Source organism: Sturnus vulgaris, chromosome 4 (assembly GCF_052056855.1).
Source record: "Sturnus vulgaris isolate bStuVul1 chromosome 4, bStuVul1.hap1, whole genome shotgun sequence".
Lineage (NCBI taxonomy): Eukaryota > Metazoa > Chordata > Aves > Passeriformes > Sturnidae > Sturnus > Sturnus vulgaris.
The window spans coordinates 63,552,281-63,569,845 of NC_142246.1; the positions used below are offsets into that span (position 1 = coordinate 63,552,281).

General features: G+C 46.8%; 1 protein-coding gene and 1 long non-coding RNA gene across 2 annotated transcripts; both read right to left on the bottom strand.

Moving 5' to 3' along the window:
• Window positions 1–3,219: 3,219 nt before the first annotated feature.
• On the bottom strand, window positions 3,220–7,550 carry LOC148224048 (uncharacterized). The gene is made up of 5 exons (XM_088164123.1): window positions 6,494–7,550; window positions 6,148–6,249; window positions 4,389–5,145; window positions 4,107–4,189; window positions 3,220–3,482 (listed from the first exon to the last, which is right to left on the bottom strand). The coding sequence occupies exons 1-2, from the start codon at window positions 7,541–7,543 to the stop codon at window positions 6,208–6,210; spliced, it is 1,092 nt and encodes a 363-aa protein (XP_088020249.1). The 5' UTR covers window positions 7,544–7,550; the 3' UTR covers window positions 3,220–3,482; window positions 4,107–4,189; window positions 4,389–5,145; window positions 6,148–6,207.
• Window positions 7,551–11,176: 3,626 nt separating this feature from the next.
• Window positions 11,177–14,617, bottom strand: LOC148224049 (uncharacterized). Its single transcript, XR_015803575.1, has 4 exons — window positions 14,315–14,617; window positions 12,777–12,827; window positions 12,034–12,071; window positions 11,177–11,297 (listed from the first exon to the last, which is right to left on the bottom strand). It is a non-coding gene; the product is annotated as an uncharacterized LOC148224049 (long non-coding RNA).
• Window positions 14,618–17,565: the final 2,948 nt, after the last annotated feature.

Consider the following 17,565-nt stretch of genomic DNA (forward strand, 5'->3'; position numbering starts at 1 on the left):
CAAATACTATTTAATACTCCTCTTTCCCAGCAGAGTCTCATTCCTAATAGAGCCATGCTGGCAGCAAAGCTCTTTGGATTTGACATCCTGCTAAAATACTCAGAACAGAAAATTTTAGAAGGCAAAGCACACGATACTTCCATATTTCAAAATATAAATCAAATACATAAATGCACTCCTATTAGAAAGACTGCAAACTTCCATCCTGTTTGAACAGCAGCTGGAAAAATTATTCCAACTAGAAATGCCTGCCTGCAGAGGGGGATGCAGAAAACTGAGCTTTTTTTGTGTGCAGTTACTTAAAATCAGGGTGCCTCCCTGTGTCCTGGGTGCAGGACCTCAGTTCTGTGTCCTTACCTCCACTTGCAACAGCATTTTCATTGTAGAGTGTTTTCATCTCTTCTAGGAGTTGGAAACAAGCTGCATGAAAGACAAATCAAGAAACAAAAATATCTACAAACAGCAATCACTGAGGAATAGGCTGAAGTCCCACCAACCCAGGGAAACTCCTAAGCAAAGGTTTGCCAAAGATGAAATCAAGGTGATCTGAATGCAACGCTGACTACATGGTTTCCCAGCTGCAGCCCAAACTAATTCCCCAAACCAGGATGGGAACAAGAAGCAGCACCTGGGTTTGCTGTGTCTGCTGGGACAGCTGCAGGATGCTCAGCAGGATCCCTTGAGACGGGATTGTGGCTCCCACATCAAACCACACTGAGATTCATTTCACAAACGAGTTGTCAACAGGTGATAAAAATTCAGCCAATTAGCCCATTCAAGCTTAATTAGAACAAATTACTGGGAAATTCTTAACTCTAAATTTTCCCCACAGTCAAACGAACCTTTCTGTTCTTATTTATACTGAAGCTGTTCTTGCAACTATTTTTGGCATCACTGCAGTGCAGTTTTGCAAACCCAAGTACTCTGTTCCAGATACTCCACTTTTTTTTTTCTTCTGCTGGCTGCTTTTATCACACCTGTATTTGTTTTCTAAAGCTTTGCACGTTTCTCTACTGGAACTGGTGTCAAATAAATCCCAGCCAGCCAGGAGATGAAACTTTTATTTGTAATTCCTCCTTGGCTCAATCTGCGAGGCTGGTGTTGCTGCCACTTTGTGGCATTTTAATGCAACTGTGCTCTAAGCAGGCAACTGTGCAGCTCTGGCTGTTCTGGGAATGGCAAAAAAGTCACCCCTCTGCATGTCTGTGATGCTGATTCACACCCACTGGTGACTGGTTTTGAGCAGAAGATCAGTTACTGCTCTTAATTAAAGTTTTCCTCACTGATAGAAGGTCAAAGCTGGCAGACAAAATGAACAGGTTAAAAAGTCATCTTGTCCATGTCCTAGAATAGGCCCAAGTGAAAACAATGTGCATCTTTCCTAACCCTTTGCAGGCCCCTGACCTGGCTTGAGGTTGAAATACAATGGATTTTTATAACTTTTCTACTGTTTCACAGAATCATAGAATGGCTTGGGTTGAAAGGGACATTAAAGATGGTTTTGTTCCAACCCTCCTGCTATGGGCAGGGATAGCTCCAGGGATGGGGAGTAAAAAAGGTTTGATAGGTAAAACGGGGAGGGGGAACATGGATCTTCCTTGCACCCATTAGGGCAGCTTATCCCTGAAAGGTTTTTGTTAAAGTGAACATAAAAGGCCCTTGAAGTCCCTTGCAGATGTTGGAAGACCCAGCCATGATCCCAGTGGTCCTGCAGGGCCAGAAGGGCTCTTTCTACACAAACCCCTTTTGGAAATGCAGACATGTTGCTGGTATTTATTTACTGTTCATTTTCTTAAGCCTCAGACCCACAAACAGGTATTTTACAAAGGGGGTACAGCTAAACGTGTGCAGACCTGTTTCTTCATCATGAAATGAGAAAATTCTTTCTTGTAAGCCAAATTATTTTGGGATACCATCCTCTCCACACTCTCACAGGTGTGTCAGAGATAGGGAAGGGATGTGACAGCAGCAGAGGGCTGAGGCAGGCACAGCATTGGATGGCAGGATGCTGCAGTCACACAACAGGAAATCTTTGTCAACTCAATACACTGGACTAGCATGGTGATAAATGAAGATTCCAGAGTCACTCACTGATATCAAGCATCCATGTTTTATTGACCATTTGATGACCATTACCAAAAACTTGCTTTCATACTGGAATACAGGGAATACAACTGTAGAAAGGAAGCTGCTCAGCTGTGTTTGAGGGACAATGAAACTACTTGTACAAATAAAACTTGTTGTTTAACAATTTTTTGAACTTGATCTTAATATCTTGTATAAATAACATTGATGCAAAGCCCATCAAAGTCAGCTGAAAGGTTACTGCAGAACTTGGAGGGGTTTGGGGTTTTCTTTTTTTTCACAGAAGCAAGACTTCTCTGAAAACAATAACCTCTTTGAGCCATACTGCAAGCTTAATTTCCAGGAAATCTCTGGGAAGGGAAGGGTGTCAACTGAACACACCAGTGCTGTGGATGCTGCCTCCACCGTTAGTGTGCCAAGGGAAAAATGCTTGCAAACAGCTCATTATGCCCTGTTGGGTTCCCTTGGCAGGTTTCTAAGTCAATGGGCCCATCCTAGAGTGTGGCTTCCTGTGGGAGAGGGAGCCCAAATCCTCTCCCACAGGAAGGATGCCCTACTTTGGTACCAAATTCTGCTCTTGGACACTCCCTGAGACCACCACTGCTTGCAGGCAAATACCCAAATGCAAAATGTGCCTTATGTTCCACATCCAGCCACTTAATCTCTCCTTTATCAGAAGAGATTCCTCTCCCTGGAACCTCTCAGACTCACAACAATGCCCAAGCAATCCCAGGGACCCACTGCAGTTTCCCAGCCTCACCAACCCAAATGCCAAAAAGCAGCCCAAGAATGAATCCTCCCTGTGAGTCCCATCCCTTCAGCACAGGAGACAGGCAGAGGTGTTTCCAACCACACCTTGGTTGTCATTTTGCCATCCAAACTTGGATCTGACCAGGCTGAAACTGAGCAAGACCCTCATTAACAATCTGAGTGCATATTTCCTGTCAGCAATAGGTGGGAATATTGTCCTGTTAGTTATTCATAATAGAATTTTAGGTTTATAGACCACCAGCACATGGGCCCATTCCCAAAATTCATTGCACTTGGTTATTTTAAAGGCAGGTACCACCCTCCATCTTTTCTTTTGCAAGGCAGAAAAGCATTACCCTCAAAAAACACAAAGCTCTCCTGAGGTAGCCAAAAGAACTTAAAACTGTATTTAAAACAAACAAAAAAAATATGCAGGTGCTTTGCATTGAACAGTAAGAAAAGTAACAAAACAGAACTGTTTCTGAGGCTCCAAAACAGAACAGAGAACATGGAAAACTATTTACATCCTGGAAACCCAGTTAAGGCACTCGGGCTCCAGTCTCAGTCACTATAAATTCTGTCTCGTTCAGTGCATGAGGTCAGGCCAGCTCCTGGTCACGTCTCTTGGCTTTGTTCAGCAGAAATCCCTGGAACAAAAGGAGGGATAGAGAAAACATTCGGTTGGATTCATCCAACAGGCACATCTGGCAGAAGACACTCAATGACTGGAGTGACTTTACTCAGAGAGAACCTGCAGAGCTCTTTGACTTCCAGCAGCTGCCTCTCTATGGAGAGGATTTTTACAGCCTCCCAGCCCTTCTGCCAGGCACATCCCGATTATTTTCTTTTGCAAGTTTGCCAGCAGATCATGGCAATGCATCCCTTTGCCCAAAGGGGTCCACAAAACTTTGTGTTTTATGGAAAATGACACTGCAAAGGCCCCGTGGGATGGCAGGTTACAGCTTCTGACTATTCCCCACTGCTTGCACCATAGGACAACACAAGATTTGTAATGACTAAACTGTACAAAAACGTAGCAGCAGCTCCAGGAATTCCTTTTGGCAAATGTTGGTCACAAGCCCAGCAAGGAGTCAAAAGTCCAAGTGTTGCCCAGCTGTAGCTAAGCTACTTAGCAGGTGCTCTCCCCCATCCCTCCCTCTCTCTTTGCTCCCAAAATGAGGAATAAGGAAGCAGAAACTGGGGTGGCTGCAGGGCCAGCCCTGCTTGGTGCCTTCAGAAACTGCAGGCAGGGCTGTGAAACAAACACTTACTGTTCCAACTTCAGTCTTCTTGTCTTGTCTTCATTTGGCAGAGAAGTCGCTGGGAAAGGATTCTTCTCATCCCCTGCAGATCCCTGAAAAACCACAGAGAGGAAGCTGGTCAGAGAGGGATGCCTAAAGCAATTCCAAAGCCCGGCTTTCCTAAATTTCCAGAGAAAATGTTCCTTTGTCCCAGGCATAGTCTATGCTCCAGGATCTCCCCCTCTCGCCTCCTTCCCCAGCAATCCCTCCAATAATGGAAATGGAACCTTGGCTTCTCACTTGGCAACTCACAGTGCTTTGGAATCATTAAACTTCTCCCAAGCATGGAGACATTCAGCAGCAGGTTTCCTTCTCAGTGGCTGAAAGAGCAGTGAGGGCTGGAAGGAGGAAAATTATCAGGAAAAAATGAGCTATTAGAAAGCAGCAAATACAGTGTGCACAGCCTGCCTTAACTCACAGCCCCACCCTCCCCCAAGCATCCTAAATCCCACATCCCCAGCCAACAGTAAACAGCCAAATTTTAACAAGCAGCCCATTAAAATCCAATTTTATAACCCAGAAATGCAAAGCTGCAAGGGTTATGAACTATTTTGTAAGCAAGCTATAAAAGTTCAGGACCAGGTTGCAGCCACACCCGGAGGTTTGTTGTTTCTTACTTTTAAACAAGATTTAAAAGATTTCTGTTTATAAACACACTCCTTTTTGCCAGTCTTGCACTTGCAGTTGGCTACAATCAGAAAGAGTTACTTATCTGAGAGGATGTTTCTGAAGATAATCACACAGCACGTGTGGGTTGCAGGAATCCTCCTGTCAGCTCTCCTGGATATCCGTGTTGATGTCCTGGGATTGTTCCCTGTGATCTTCCTCCACTTTCCTGTGCTTGGGTCCTGGTTCCTGGCAGGGTTATCCGTGGCAGGCAGGTCCAGGTTGTCAGGCTCGGTTCTGAGTCTCTTTTGGGTTGAGTTTGGTGCACGTTGTGCAGCAGCCATGGCCAGCAGTGGTGGCAGCACCACATTCTTCCTCTCAGCTGGGAATGAAGCTCCTGATGCTGTGGGCAAGAGAAGGAAATTCATTAATATGATGCACATATAATGTTCTTAAAAACTTGGCTGCATCCTGTACCAGTTCTCACCAGTGTCTCAACTGGACAACGCTTCCAAAGCTGAGAGGCTTCAAGTGACAGGGACTTTTAACTGGCAGGGATTTTAACATTCAATAACACAACAGCCTAGCAGATTTCTGATCATCTGAAATCAGGATGACCAGGGAACTCTGGCAGCAAGAAGCAGCACTGAAATAGCTCTCAACCTTGTTTCACTACTGCTCATTTCCACCATTTTTAGTCAGCTTCTCAAAGTTTCCAAGAACACAGCAAGCAGTGAATCCCAGCTCATGGACTGGAGCATCAGGAGAGGAGGAAATGAAGTCAAACCCAGTGAGAAGGCTCAGCTGTGGGGCTGCACTTCTTGCCTGACTCTGCTGTGCATGGGACAGTCCTCTCCCCTCTTTCACACCCACCTTTGCCATGCTTTGGTCTCTACACATTGCACACGTGCTCTCCAGCTGCTCTGCCTTGGCACAGCTGGTGCTGCACATCACATTGGACACAGAGCACAGCACCATCCCCAACCTGATCCAGAGCCCTGTCTGCCCAAAAACACCTCCTACCCCTCCCACTCCAAAAGCCAGCACATGACTAAGACAGCTGCTCATTTTCCCTAAGGAAAAGGGAGCAAAGAACTCCAGAATTAAAGCTTTGCCATTCCTACTGCAATTGGAACATCCCTTCCCCCAGCCAAACACCAAGCCCAACACCTCTGAGCTTCCAGAAGATGTCAGGAGGGAAAGGCTCCCTACCCTCACCCACCTCCACCTGCAGAGCTGCTTTCTGCACTGGTTGCTTCCAGCATGGGAAGGCCAATCTGCAGCAGTTCAATTTGCAGAAGGCACACAAAATCAAAAGCAAACTCCCAAGGATCTGGACAGAAGATAAAGTTCTTTTTCTCACCCTTCTGACTTAGATTTACACATCCCACCACTGCATACTCACTTCAGTTTACTGCAGTCTTTGTTTGCTGAAGGCTGAAATTTTGGGGGGGGGATTTTTTTCTCACTCCTTTTTCTTCCTGGGAGTATCCCCCTTGTCTTCCCTCTAGCAGGAAGAAAGAAAAAAGGGGAAAAAAAATCAGTCAGGTCTTGAAAGTTTACATAAAGTACAGACCAGTACAGCTCAGTTTGACAGATTCTGGTTGAAAACAGAAAAAAGAACACATGGAGCTGTCTTTAGAGGAGAAGGATCATGGCTCTAGTGCCAACCTATGAAGGGAATCTCCACATGGATTTTTCAAACACCACCTTGATCATTGTCCAAACCCACTTCCCCCTGCCCCTCTCACCTTCTTCTTTCTAGGGGACTCCTCAGGATTCCTCATTTCTTTTCTCTTCAAATCCTGCTTCCTGGCAGGCAAGAACAGCCTCTTCTCCCCAGGAGGTGAGGGCACTTTCTTCTTGTGCAAATCCCCAGTCCTGTGGCCATTGGGGATGAGGGCGTCACCTTCCTGAGCATCTCCCAGGAGCTCAGGGTCCAAAAACGCTTTGGTGTTGGCCTGGGGGCAGCCCTTGTGCTCTCTCTCCTCAGAGGGCTTGTGAAGTGCCAGCTTTGGGTCTTCCCTGTCGGTTTTTAGCTTCTCTTTGACTTCCAGCAGATCCTTGCAGGGCTGCTCTGTGACCTCCCCAGGACCAGGCTCCCTCTCCTCCTTCCTCACCCTTTTGGGTTTGTTGTGTTCCAGGGGCTCTCCAGGTCTTTTGGTAGCCACAGACTCCTTGGGCAAAGGCTCCTTGGTGAGCCCAGGAGGATGCAGGCAGCTCTTCTTAGTCTGAGGATGAGTTTGCTGAGGAGCCTGATCCACCCGGCCACTGCTCTTCTGGGAATCCTTTCCCAGGGAGCCAGAGCTCTTGTGACCATCCTTGGCCACTTGTCCGGAGCTCTTCTGAAGGTCCTTGGTCACTGGGCCACATCTTTTGTGAGAATTCTTCTCTGAAAACTTGGCACCTTGGACAGAGCTGGTGTGAAATTCCTTGGCCACTTTAGCAGAGCTCTTGGGCAAACGCTCGGCCACTTGGCTCCAGCTCTTGTCAGAATCCTTCACTGCTTGGCCAGAGCTTTTGTGGAAATTCTTTTCCCTTTGGCCAGAGATTTTTTGAGTTGTCTTGGCTGGTGTGCCAGAGCTCTCCTGAGAGCCCTTGGCCACTTGCTGACGGGTTTGCTGGCTTTTCTTGGCCACTTGGCCACAGCTCTCGTGAGGAGACTCCCTTGCCTTGGAGTGCTGCTGGCAGGAGTGGCCGCTGATGCCCTGCTCCTGCTTCTCACCCTCCTCACGCCCATTCCCACGGGCAGTTTCCCTGGGAGCCTGTCCTGGTGCTGCTCCTCGCTTTGCCTGGGCCATCAGGTTTCCAAGCCACCACTTGTTAGTAGCTGGTGGCTCAGGCTGCCAACAAAAAGAGAAAAGAAGGATTCAAGACTGATGCCTTCATGGGCTCTTTCTGTCCTAGCACAGCTCACCAGAGCCCAGGGACTCTTGCCCAGAGGTTGTAAAGTCTGGGCTTTGACCTGTGAAGAATTACTCTAAACTAACAGGCCATGTGCCCTAACTTGCTCCTTGAGCACCATGGATGGATATTTGCCAAATAAAAAACCATATTTGCCTGTGGGCAAATAGCTAAGCCTTCACTGGAGTGAGAGGGGTCTAACAAAGCAGTGTTTGCAGGACACACCAGGCAGAATTTGGTACCAGAGGAGAAGTACAACATCTGCTTCCTCCCTAGGACACCCCCTGCAGTGGGCAGGGGCTGTGGGAGCCTCTCCATGGTCTCTGCACTCACCTCAGGTGCTGGCAGGTCCAGCACCTTTGGAAGGTCCTCCTCACTGTCACTGGAGCTGGAGCTGGAGCTGGAGCTGTCACTGGAGCTGGAGCTGGAGCTGTCATTGGAGCTGGAGCTGGAGCTGGAGCTGTCATTGGAGCTGGAGCTGGAGCTGCAGCTGGAGCTGGAGCTGGAGCTGGAGCTGGAGCTGGAGCTGGAGCTGGAGCTGGAGCTGGAGCTGGAGCGGGAGCTGGAGCTGTCATTGGAGCTGGAGCTGGAGCTGCAGCTGCAGCTGGAGCTGGAGCTGTCACTGGAGCTGGAGCTGTCATTGGAGCTGGAGCTGGAGCTGTCATTGGAGCTGTCACTGGAGCTGGAGCTGCAGCTGGAGCTGGAGCTGGAGCTGGAGCTGGAGCTGGAGCTGGAGCTGGAGCTGGAGCTGTCATTGGAGCTGGAGCTGTCATTGGAGCTGGAGCTGACCTCTGTGTCACGGCCTGGGATGCTGTGGCAGTCCCTGGAGCTCCCTGACTCTGAGCTGCTAAATTTTTAAGTAAGAAAAAAATCATTGTAAAACTTCTAAGAAGTGTTTTCCTTGGGCACAGGAGATTACTTTCAAATTTCACAGCTAGATTTATACAGTTTTTGTAGGTGTAGCTTTACTAGTCCAGCCAGGCTTCAAAACCATATCCAGGAATGATCAGATTCAGCTGGTATCCCTTAGCATTTATTTCTGTCAAAGGCATTATTAGCAGGTTGACAAGCACAAAGTGTGATCTTAAGCACCACAGATTAAAAGAAGACTTTTTCAGTCTGGTACAGGAAGACCTGGGGGCTTTTTCTTCACTTTCACTTTATTTTGGTTTTAAACACAGTCACTGTAATCATGACATGGTTTAGTGCACTTGGTGTTGTTGGATTAACTATAGGACTTGATCTTCAAGATCTTTTCCAACCTAAACCATTTCATGAGTCCATCAAGAAATAATAATTTTTCTGTTGGTGAAAATTCCCTGCGTTGAAGTTTCCTGAGAAAAATCTGACTGATAACCCAAAGTTTTGTTCATTCCAGGCTCTTTTCCCAGCAGAGATTGGAACAGAGTCTGGTTACTTACGATGTTCTTGATTCAGAACTCAGACACGTTTCTGAAGCTGCACCAGCCTGCTCTGGAAATCAAAAATGAAAAGGTTGTGTTTATTTGCCTGACCTGTAGAATATTTTACCCTCTGGTCTCTGAGCACCAGATTAGGCAGGTGCTTTCTTCCAGGAGGGGTTTGCCCCTCAAAGATCAAGATTGTTCATCATTCCAGATGGCAGTGATGAACAAAATACTGCTTGTCCTCTGCTGAACTGCTATCTTGAGTTCTAAGTAATGATTGTTTACAGTTTCTTAAGGCATTCCTAAATTCACCCCTGCTCAGCAAAGCAGAGGAAATCATGGTGCTTCATCAGTGTGAACGCTTGATGGTCTCTGCTACATAAAACACACAAAATTACCTGTCAGCACACAAAGAACTGGGTTTTCTTTGCATTTCTACTTACCCTGCTTCTGTGCTGCAGATCCGTCAGGTTGGGACTCCTAGAACGAAAGGACAAAGTAATTTAGCATGTAGCTTAACAACACATCTACTGACTCCAAAACTGTGCTCATGGCACATTAGGGGTATGTGCATTTTGGAAGAATTATTTTTAAAACATTCTAAGAGCTGCCAAACAGCTGAGCCGGACTTCTGCTCAGCAGAAAGATCTTTTGTAATTTATCAGAAACCCTGGGAAAATTGGGCTGGCTTACCTTTGTTGCCAATGGAAGTTTGGAAATCTCTGCCTTAGTTGGTGTCTGAAGAGGTGGCAGGAGAGGTGACAGGGGGCTGCTCATCTCCTGCAAAGAGAGGGAGAGAAGCAGCTCTCAGGAGTTTTGCTGATGGACACAGAGGGAGTTCCACCCTTCCAGGGCCAGAGGGTTCCACCTCCTCCTCATGGATTTGTACAGGAGATCTGGCATTGAAGAGCACCCACCTTCAATATTCCTTCAATGGACTGCACATAAACGTGCAGGATACGCTGAAACAAGAAAGAGGGAGCAGTGAGAGTTTGTTTGGATATTTTTGTCATTGTTAGCAAACAAGCAAGCACTCAGCAAACATTTGCTGACCAGGAGGTCTGGAAATGTCATACAAGTCCATTCATAAAGAAATGCTAGTAAGGATTAAGAGCTGAAGCCACCACTGTCACCTCCTGTGAGATCAATGTCTGGCTTCCCTGGCAGTCAGGAAAGAGTTTCCATTGCTGACTTTTTAAATTCATATTCTCAAGACAGTATGTCCCTGCAGTCTGCTCCCTTTATTGAATATCACTCTCCTTTAGTTGCTATTGAAGCAGCTGAGCTTTGCCTGCAAGGGCACAGGCTGCCTCTGCATGTGAAAGAGTTGAGCAAAAAGTTTCCTTAGTTAAGAAAGAACAGTTTAGAAATAACGGTTCCTAATTCTAGAGAAATTCTCAGTTCAGGTCTAGAGAAGGGGGAATATTTGTCATTGATTCAAATAAAATCAGACTCATCTTTCTGAAGTAAAAAAAAATTAAAAATAGCCCTGGCTAAAATGCAACCCTTGTAAGGTGTAGTTGGTGCTTGGCTTCCAGTTGAGAGCACTGCTCCTGCTCAGGTAACTCAGGCTGGCTCCAGCCTTCAGCACTGCAGGACTGAGTTATCAAAGACAGGGTCATCTTTGACACCAAGCAGAACTAAGAAAATATTACATCAACAAGACTGAAAGAAGCAGAAAATGAAAGAAGGAATTTTTCACATCTAGAGCCATTGTCCAAAACAGCCATGACCAGAAATCAGTCAGTCAGGGGCCACAGCCCAGAGATCCCTACTGCAGAGGATCCAGCACATGCACTCCAGGTTTCATCTCTCAGCTTCAAAATGGACTAATCCTGGGGTGAAAACTCCAGAAGGACTAGACAATGATGCCAAAGACATAACAGATAAAGGGACAAGGGGGAACACTGCCAGGTTAGGCTCCAGAAGTCCAAGAAGGGCTATTTATTGACAAATTCAAAAAGGGAAGCAGAGGGCAAGAAAAGTCTGATGCAGCTGCAGAGGTCTCAAGAGGACACCTAACAATTACAGGATTTCAGGTGTGCTGTCCTGGCTGCCCTCAGACTGCAGAGAGGGAGGCAAGGGACTGCTGTGGAGCAGCCTCTGCATTGGATTTGCACTCACCTTGGGTGCTGGTGGACTTGGAAGTGCAGAGGCTGGGGAGCTGTGGCATTCCCTGGAGCTCCCTGACTCGCAGCTGCTGGGCTGTGCTGGTGCCACCCTCTTCTGCTGGGGCTGGAGAGCTCTGCAAGGCCACCAGGAGACAAAATTAAACTGCAGCAGGGGAAAGGTTACTTACTTATCCCACTGACATGGCAGAATTCAAATCTAAACCCAAACCCTATATTTGGCCACTGAGAGCAGAGGGGAGAGGGCCAGGGGAACACATTGCCATGCTCCAAAAATAAAGAACCAGCATCAAAACTCCTCTGGGGGAATAATCAAACCTTCAACATCACACCCAGACAGACAAAAATGTAAACAGGATCTGACTGCTATATTGTGAACCTGTCTTTTGCCAACTAAAGTTAATTAAACACCAAAACTTGCCAGTGCCTTTCTGAAAGCAACAACCCTCAAAGGAAAATTTCCAATAGAGCCCAAAAAATTTCAGGTTAGATTTTTGAGGGTTTATTTATTCTTCCCCTTATACTTTCATTTCTCCATCTGTGTTCCTTTGTTAAGACAAAAACATAGGATCTACAGACACACTGGAGGAGGGGAGGAGGAGAAAAGAAGGGAACACCTGGGGAAATACAAGTCTGCTTCATAGGCAAACTCCAGCATGCCCGGGTTATTCCTTTCTAATTGGAGCTTTCCTGAAAACCCCATAAAACTGAAACCAATTTTCAACAGCAGCTCCAGGCAGCCACAAACCAAAGCTACAAGAGGAACCAGGAACCCCTTCCCATCTCCCCCTCGTGTGAAAATGTTTGTTTTTCTAGTTTGGTCTAGAGGGTTGTTTGGGAACACAACTGTACCTTGGAGGAGCAAGTGAAGGAGCTGGCTTTTCCACAACCTGTTTTGTTCAAAAAAACAAAGAGGAGAGGGGGAGGCAAGGTTAGCTCGGGGAATTGAGCACAGTGCAGCAAGTGGGGATGATTTAAAAATCTGTGTGCCTGGTGTAGGCACCATCTAAAGCTGACTTGGTGGGCAGCACTCTGCACTCCAACCTCTGCCTAACACACTCAGATAATTATTGTCAGCTTTTGCTGGCAATAAAGGTAAAATGAGGTTTGTGCTTCCTCATGTGACATGCTTCAAATGTCCATGAAAAACATCAGATTTGGAGATGACAGCTGTAACAAAAGTGTGAGTCCTTGAAGCATTTTCCATTCATCCTCTGGCTCAAACATGTTACAGCTCTACAAATGCAGAGCCTACTGAAAACAATGGGAGAGAGGAAAGAGAAGTTTGCTGCCACATTGGCCCTCTCAGAAACACTCAGAAGCTCAAGGGCATCTGGGTCTCTGTAACACCCTGTGCTGCAAGCATGGGGCTGGTTTCCCTTTGTTGGCAATGGGAATTGGGAAGCCCAGACACAAGGCAGCAGGTCCAGAGCCTTTGGGCAAGGGGAGCTCAGGAATGGAAACCTCCAGCTTGAGGAAGGAGCAGCTCTGGCTGCTTAGGATGAGTTGTCATGGGATGGAGCTGTTCACTCACCCATTTCCTTAAGGTATACAAAACAAGCAAATACAGAGATCTATTACTGAAGAGCACCAACCTTCAAAGCTTTTTCGGTGGATGGCACACCAATACCAATGGGCTTCTTTTCCTGAAACGAGAACAAGGGAGGCAGGAGTTGATTTGGGTTTGTTACTAATTGACATGCACTCAGCCAGCATGTGCTTACCAACAGCTCTACAAATGTCATTCAAGTCCATTAATAATAAAAGGCCAGTAAGGATGAAAAGGCCCATCTGAAGGGGAGTGAATAATGGAGACCAGGTGGAAAACCAGCTGAAATCCCCACAGTCACCTTCTCCTCCTCTGAGGAAAATGTCTGTGTTCCCTTTGGAACCTGGCAGTCAGGAAATATTGTGTCCATTCTTAAACTACTACTACTATTACTACTATTTATTACTCTTATTATTATTGTTATTGTTGCTATTGTTATTATTATTATTGTTTTTTTGTTGCTGTTATGTAAGTATGTTTGTGAAGTCTTCTCCCTTTTTTTAAGCAGCTAAGCTTTGCCTTCAGGGGCACAGGCTCCCTCTGCATTTAAAAGAGTGGAGCAAAAAGCTTCCTTGGTTAAAAAAAAAGTTAGAAATAATGGTTGTCTATTTTTCTAAGCCAGTTCTAGAGAAAGAGGAATATTTCTCATTCACCCAAATAAAATGAGACTCCTTATTGTTCTAAAGGCCACAGCAGTCTGGATAAGACACAGAGTTCTGACACATCTGGAAAGATGCAACACAGTTTATGCAAGTCCTGGCTGACTTTAGCCATCCTCTTCTTGCCCCTGCAGGATTTGCAAATCCCCAGCTATCGTTTCTCACTCTCCCATGCTTGGCCAAGTGATGGATTCTGCAGCCAGATTTGGGCCTGGGGATGTTCAGCAGAGCTGAGCCCACCCCCAGCTGATGGCAGAAGCTGCCAGGGATTCCAAGCCTCTCTCAGCTGTTTCTGGGCACCCCCTCCTTCCCCTCCCTCACCACCCTATCCAAGGAAGATGCAGCATCCCTGCTCCTTTCTTCACACTGATACTCCCTGACATTTGTCATTCACTCCAATAAAATCACACTCATCCCAGCAGCAAGGACAAACGCTGCCCATTGCTGCTGGCCTGAGGGCTGATTGCAGCACTCTGCATTTCCAAGAGTTTGAGACCAGGAAGGGTGCTTTATTTTTTTGGCACAGAAGAATGGCTCCTGCAGAAGGCAAGGCCCTGCACTGCTTTACTTCTCTCAGCTTCCTCTCATTTTCCACAAGATATTGCCTACAGTCCTTTGCAGCTGATCACCACCCTTTTCCAGGGAAAGCTGACTGCAGCCTCCAGCTCTTCCTTCTCCTCCCAAAGGCCAAACACAGTGTGAAAACCATCTCCATGGCTCTCCTGGCCCAGCTGCCATGGCTCAGCACTGTGAACTTCTACCTTCCATAGGGCACAGCAACATCCCAGTGCTGAAGGATGAGCCTGGCAAAACCCCAAAACACATCTGGAACCAAGTGCCAAGGCTCAGCCACCAGCCAGGAGTGTGAGGATCCCCTGACCTTGAGGGACTGCCAACAACAGAGGGCCCCAACAATTGCACTCACCTTGACAGGCTCAGGAAGGATTTTGGGTGGTGGAGCTTTGGCTTCTGACCTCTCTTTTGGGACAACTTCATTGCGGTCACTGGAGTTCTGCTTAGTGTTAGGCTTCAGGTCTTGTGATGGCAGTGAAAATTCCTTCCTTATGTCCTCACATGGGTTTGTTTTCCTAGAGGCCAGACCACTGCTGCAGGTCTGTGACCTGGATTTGGACGTTTCTGGAAACCACAGGGGACTTGGAGGGGACTCCTGCCATGGGATCAGGTTGAGGTCCCACTTGCCCAGTATGTGCTGGATGCGCCGTGACAGCTCATCCTCTTTATTGGTCTGCAGCACAGGAACAGAGAGGGGAATGTCACAAACAGCCCAGGCAAGAGAGCCAGCTCTGCAAGAGACATTGCTCAGCATCTTCCTGGAATCACCCTGCATCCCCACTAGGGAAGTTCGGCAAGCTCCGTGGAGCAGATGGGAAGAGGCTGTGTTTGCAGGGATTGGGCCAAAGGCTGCTACAGCCCATGCAGAAGACACAGCTCTCCTCTCCCACCCCCCAAGCCTCCTTCCTCCTCTCCCTCCAGCCTGCACCCCACTCCCATTACCTTGTAGGGTTTGGGAAAGACAGGAGTCTTCTCTCGGGATATATATTTCTCCTCCACCTCCCTCCTCCGCCTCTCCTGCTCCAGACGGCGGAGCAGGTTTCTGTTGTTGTTCCAGCTTTCAGAAGGAGACAGAGAAAGGAGAGTTAACACTTGAAACCCCGTTTTTATATTCTGTGCAGAAACTGGGGCTTTCCCAAAAGGGCACATGTCCAGTAGCAAAGAAATGCTGAAATCCTCAGGATGCTGACAGTGGACAGAGCAGTTTTGTCCCCTGTGTGTCTCATTGCTCTGGGACACAGCGCACATCCTTCCCAAGGATTGCTACTCCTCATCCCAGACATCAACAAGGATGAGAAGGGAAAGACTCTCCCCCCATTTCATTGTGAAACAAATGGAGAAGCAGTCACTGAGGGTGATCAGCACAAATCCACTTGCAATCATCAATGGAGAAACTGCCATGCAGGAATCTCTTTCTCCTCAACTGCACAGTGGCACTTGGGAAGTTGGATGGGCCAAGAAGAATCTAGGAATTGTATGCTTTATACATATTCTTCTTGGCCCATCCAACTTCCCAAGTGCCACAGGTTGCAAGGAGAGAGCCTTGTGTCCCCCAGCAGTGGCACTTTCTCCAATACCACACCAGTAATCAGCTCCTGAAAGTTTAATCATCCCTAGAGCTGAGGCACAGCTGCCTCATCTCATTCTGAGTGCCATTACTTACAATAAATCTGTTTTTTGCACCAGATGACATTCCAAATTCAGAGCAAAGTGTCTGCTGAAATGCCCAATCCCTAAAGATCAGCCTGTAGCTCTCCCAGTCTCCCCAGCCCTGCAGACACCATTGCTGCCCATCTCTGACCTGGCCATTCAAGGTGCTTGTCAAGATGCTCTTCAAAGCCTTTGCACACCTGAGCTCTGCAGCCACTCATAACCCTGCACAGTTTCCCTAAGGTCAGGGAAATTTGGAAGCCTTGGGAACTCCAGGCACCTGGGAGCCTTGGAGCAGGGGGAGTCCACAGTCCCAGCCTCTCCATCCCCAGGGGGAAAACAGCTGCAGAGTTAAAAACACTGCTGTACTTGCTGCAGGTGGTCAACACTTGATGTGTCACCAGGAAAACCCCATCACCCTGACTGCTCAGAGAGGCAGCCAAATGTCTGCCCTGAAACATCAGCTCAGTTCTCATCCTCTCCAAACATATTCCACAAGAAATAAGAACTTGCATCCACCCCGAAAGAAAACCAACTCTTGTGCTTTGCTACAGACTGAAACAGGAAAATACTCCAGGGCCCAAAGCATCCCAAAGTGCAGAAGGGAGTGCCCTGGCCCCAGTTATGAGAGACTGGCTTCAGAAAGTTCAGCAGAGAACCTGCCCTGGCCCACAACATCATCCAGGTCTGGGTCTGTAACAGGAGCTCTGAAAATACCAACGTGTTCTGAAACCAATCCCACTGACAGGACAACCTTGACTTTATTTCTCCCACTCAGGGATTCTGATTCGTGCATTGGAGGGAGGATTATTTTCATAAACCCTCTCAACATTCATCACAGCACCTGGGAAGCCAAGATTGCATCAAATCAATTCCTACCTGACGTTGCTGTTCTGGTTGCCTCTTCGCTGCATTTTAGTGCCTCAGTTTGAGTCAGCTTCTCTGGAAGAGAACAAACAGATATTCACCATCTGCAGGAGTTCATGATTAAAGCAGAGGCCACGATCTCCAGGGACTTGCTACCCTCAGAGCCTGGAATACCCTACTGGCAGTGCTCCTAACATAAATGATCCAAATGTGGGGATTACACATAGCTGAGAATGGGGGGAACCAAGAGATCCATTTTCCCCTTCCCCCAGTGGTGATGCTGCATTTCAGGTCAGCTCTTAACTCCAGATTTGGCCAAGAGCATGACAAACCTGGCCACTGCTACAGGCTCCAGGATATTTGTTTCAATTTTCAGAATAAATGTGCCCTAAGAACCCTGCTTTTAGATAACCAAATGTGACAGTGGTTATCTTATTTCTCCTGTCTTCACTTAGAGTCAGAATTGAATGTTCAAAAGACAAATTTCTTGTAGGAAAATTGAGGTGAATTTAGCTAGTTACAAAGTCTTTTAAAAGCTAACTATCCAATTAAGAACTAGCATCTGTATTATTTCTACTTTTGACTCAATAACTAAACACCTGTGACCCACAGTGCAGCACTAACTATCCAGCCAAAAACTGCTACCTGAAATCATGAAGAAGAAGGAAAAAGAAGGAAAACAAAAAAACAACAAACATCCAACCTTCACCTTGTCCGGTACTTATTACTATTTTATAAAAACCCCAAATTCCAAACCCTTCACCATGGGAAATTACACACTTCTATTCTAACAACACACCAGTGATTCTAACTTTATCACTTAAATTTGGAAGCCTTCTCCAAGGCCTCAAGTCAAAAGCAGTGCTCTTTTGAGAGTCAGTGTCAGAAAGAAAAAAAATTCAAAACTCCCAGGCTTCAAAGTTTCAACACGAATGGGCCTCACATAAATGGCAGCATTTGTGGAAAGGGGAAGGAAAGAAAAGGAGGGAAATAAAGCCCTGAAAATACAGCTCTAGATAAAAAGGTAACGAGATCCCCTCAGCAGAAGTAAAAAATTTCAAACTGGCTGAAATAGGACTGAGAACA